We start from the raw sequence: 1,945 nt of genomic DNA, 5'->3' as shown, positions 1-1,945 counted from the left end.
CCCACAATGCTGCAGATTTACCCAGACCCTGAGTTCAAATCCCAGGCCTGGCAGAGAAAATGGCATCAATTCCAAGCCAAGGAGCCTCATAATTTTTAAATATTTAATGTATTTATTTATGTATTTATTTTTCTTTTGTCAAGCACAGGGCTTGAACTCAAGTCGTGGCAACTCTGCCTGAGCTTCAATCACTCTAGGCTGGGGTGCAGCCACTGGACCCACAGCTGAACCTGGGTTCCTAGGCCCCAAAGACTGACAGGAATAAAAATAAATAAAAGACATAGATAAAAATCCAGCAACTTGCAGATGCCTGCCGGTTTTACATTTGTTTTCTTTGCATGGTGACCATCCTAGGTCTGTGTTGGGAGCCAACAGTAAAGTTTAAAGGTCTTCTTGACCCCGGTGCTCACTTGAAGGCACTTACAAGGAACTGGCTTATTTAAAAAACACCAGGTGCCCGGGATTGCTTTGCTATGTCTGCAGGGTTTGTTTTACTTTCTACCAGTTGACCTTGTCCTGTTTTTACTGCACTCTGTTTTTACTGAAATTTTTCTTGTTTTTCTGGACTATTGTAACCTTATGTTACCTCTTGACTTCTAATAGTATATATTAGGGAAAGTTAAAAATAAACGGTGCTGCAGTCTTGAGCTGCAGACCTCCCGACCCCATCCTTTGTCTTATGTCTTTATTTTTCCGCATCATTGCCCCCTAAGTCAGGATTTCCTTTCGTTGCCCGCAGGCTCTGGCAGGTCAGAATGGCATGGTTGAAAAGTGTTGGTAACCTGGCATTGCTGAAGGCTGGTGGCTACCAGGGAAGCCATAGGCCAACACGGCCACATAGGCCTTGTGTTCAAATCCCAGTCCTGACCCCTACCAATGGAAGGAGAGCCTAAGAGTCTCATTCCTATTCATAGGAATACCGATGGAAGGTTATGAATGTCAAGGTTGAATTAGTTGTTCCTGAATGATACTACTATAAAATTAAACAGAGTGATTTTAGGAGGCCGATGGGTTTTAATGAATATTTTTGACACATTAAAAGCATACTATTAATTAATGGATGCAATAATTTTGGGACAGTGGTTGATTTAATTAATAATTCATTGAGGATGAAAACAATAATATTAGTTACATGGGGGCATAATAAATACCCAAGAATTGGTAGGAATTTATTCCATATAACTGAAGAATGGATAGACATCTCTAGCACTCTTATAAAGATCTATATTTATTTGTTTACTGCCATCTGCATATCAATCAGTTCTTATTTTGTTAACCCCTGGGGCTCGATCTCAGGTGTTGGGAACTGCTTGTCAGCTCTATATGCCCCAGACTGGTGTGCTGCCACTCACCCATTCATGAATTGGGCCTTGTAGGCTGTGAGTTCAGATGCCAGCACTCACAAAAATTGAATCGGGCAGTAAGAAACCCATGGTGACACATGTTTTCCTTTTCTGTGAACGTCCTGGGTGTCAGGTGTGAAGTTTCATACATAGACAAATCTATATCCCATGTAATAAATGTAATAAATATTCCATGTGTAATACCAGTCAATAAAATAAATGGTACATGAATGAATAAAACAAAAAAAGGAAAATGAATAACTACACTAAGTGTAATATAGAGTCAACATATGCGGATCGATCTCAGGGCCTGGGAACCGCCTGGCAGCTGAATTGACTAGAGGCTGCTGTGCTGGCAGTCACCCATTCATGAACTGAGCATTCTAGGCCCTGAGTTTAGATCCCAGCACTGCAAAAAATGTAATTGTGGAGTAAGAAGCCGAGCATGACAAGTTATTCTTTTCTTTGAAAGTGCTCGGTGTCAGTTAGGATATATAACTCATATGCAAATCTATATGCTATGTAATAGGATGTCATGAAGGTAAAAAATGTCATAGGTGGAAGAATTGTCACTACAATAAACGGAAAACAGATTGAATTAG

The 1,945-nt window shown here is 40.4% G+C and overlaps 1 protein-coding gene across 1 annotated transcript in view; it reads right to left on the bottom strand.

Annotated features, from left to right (window-relative positions):
- Positions 1 to 685: 685 nt before the first annotated feature.
- Positions 686 to 1,945, bottom strand: part of LOC105991751 (tubulin beta chain-like) — a 39,572-nt gene continuing 38,312 nt past the window's right edge. Inside the window, exon 6 of the mRNA XM_013024452.1 lies at positions 686 to 805. Coding sequence (XP_012879906.1) covers positions 686 to 805 — 120 coding nt within the window. The remainder of the gene's footprint in view (positions 806 to 1,945) is intronic.

This window comes from Dipodomys ordii, unplaced genomic scaffold (genome assembly GCF_000151885.1).
Source record: "Dipodomys ordii isolate 6190 unplaced genomic scaffold, Dord_2.0 Scaffold4, whole genome shotgun sequence".
Lineage (NCBI taxonomy): Eukaryota > Metazoa > Chordata > Mammalia > Rodentia > Heteromyidae > Dipodomys > Dipodomys ordii.
The sequence above is the reverse complement of the archived record's forward strand: the minus strand, read 5'-3'. Positions and strand labels throughout refer to the sequence as shown.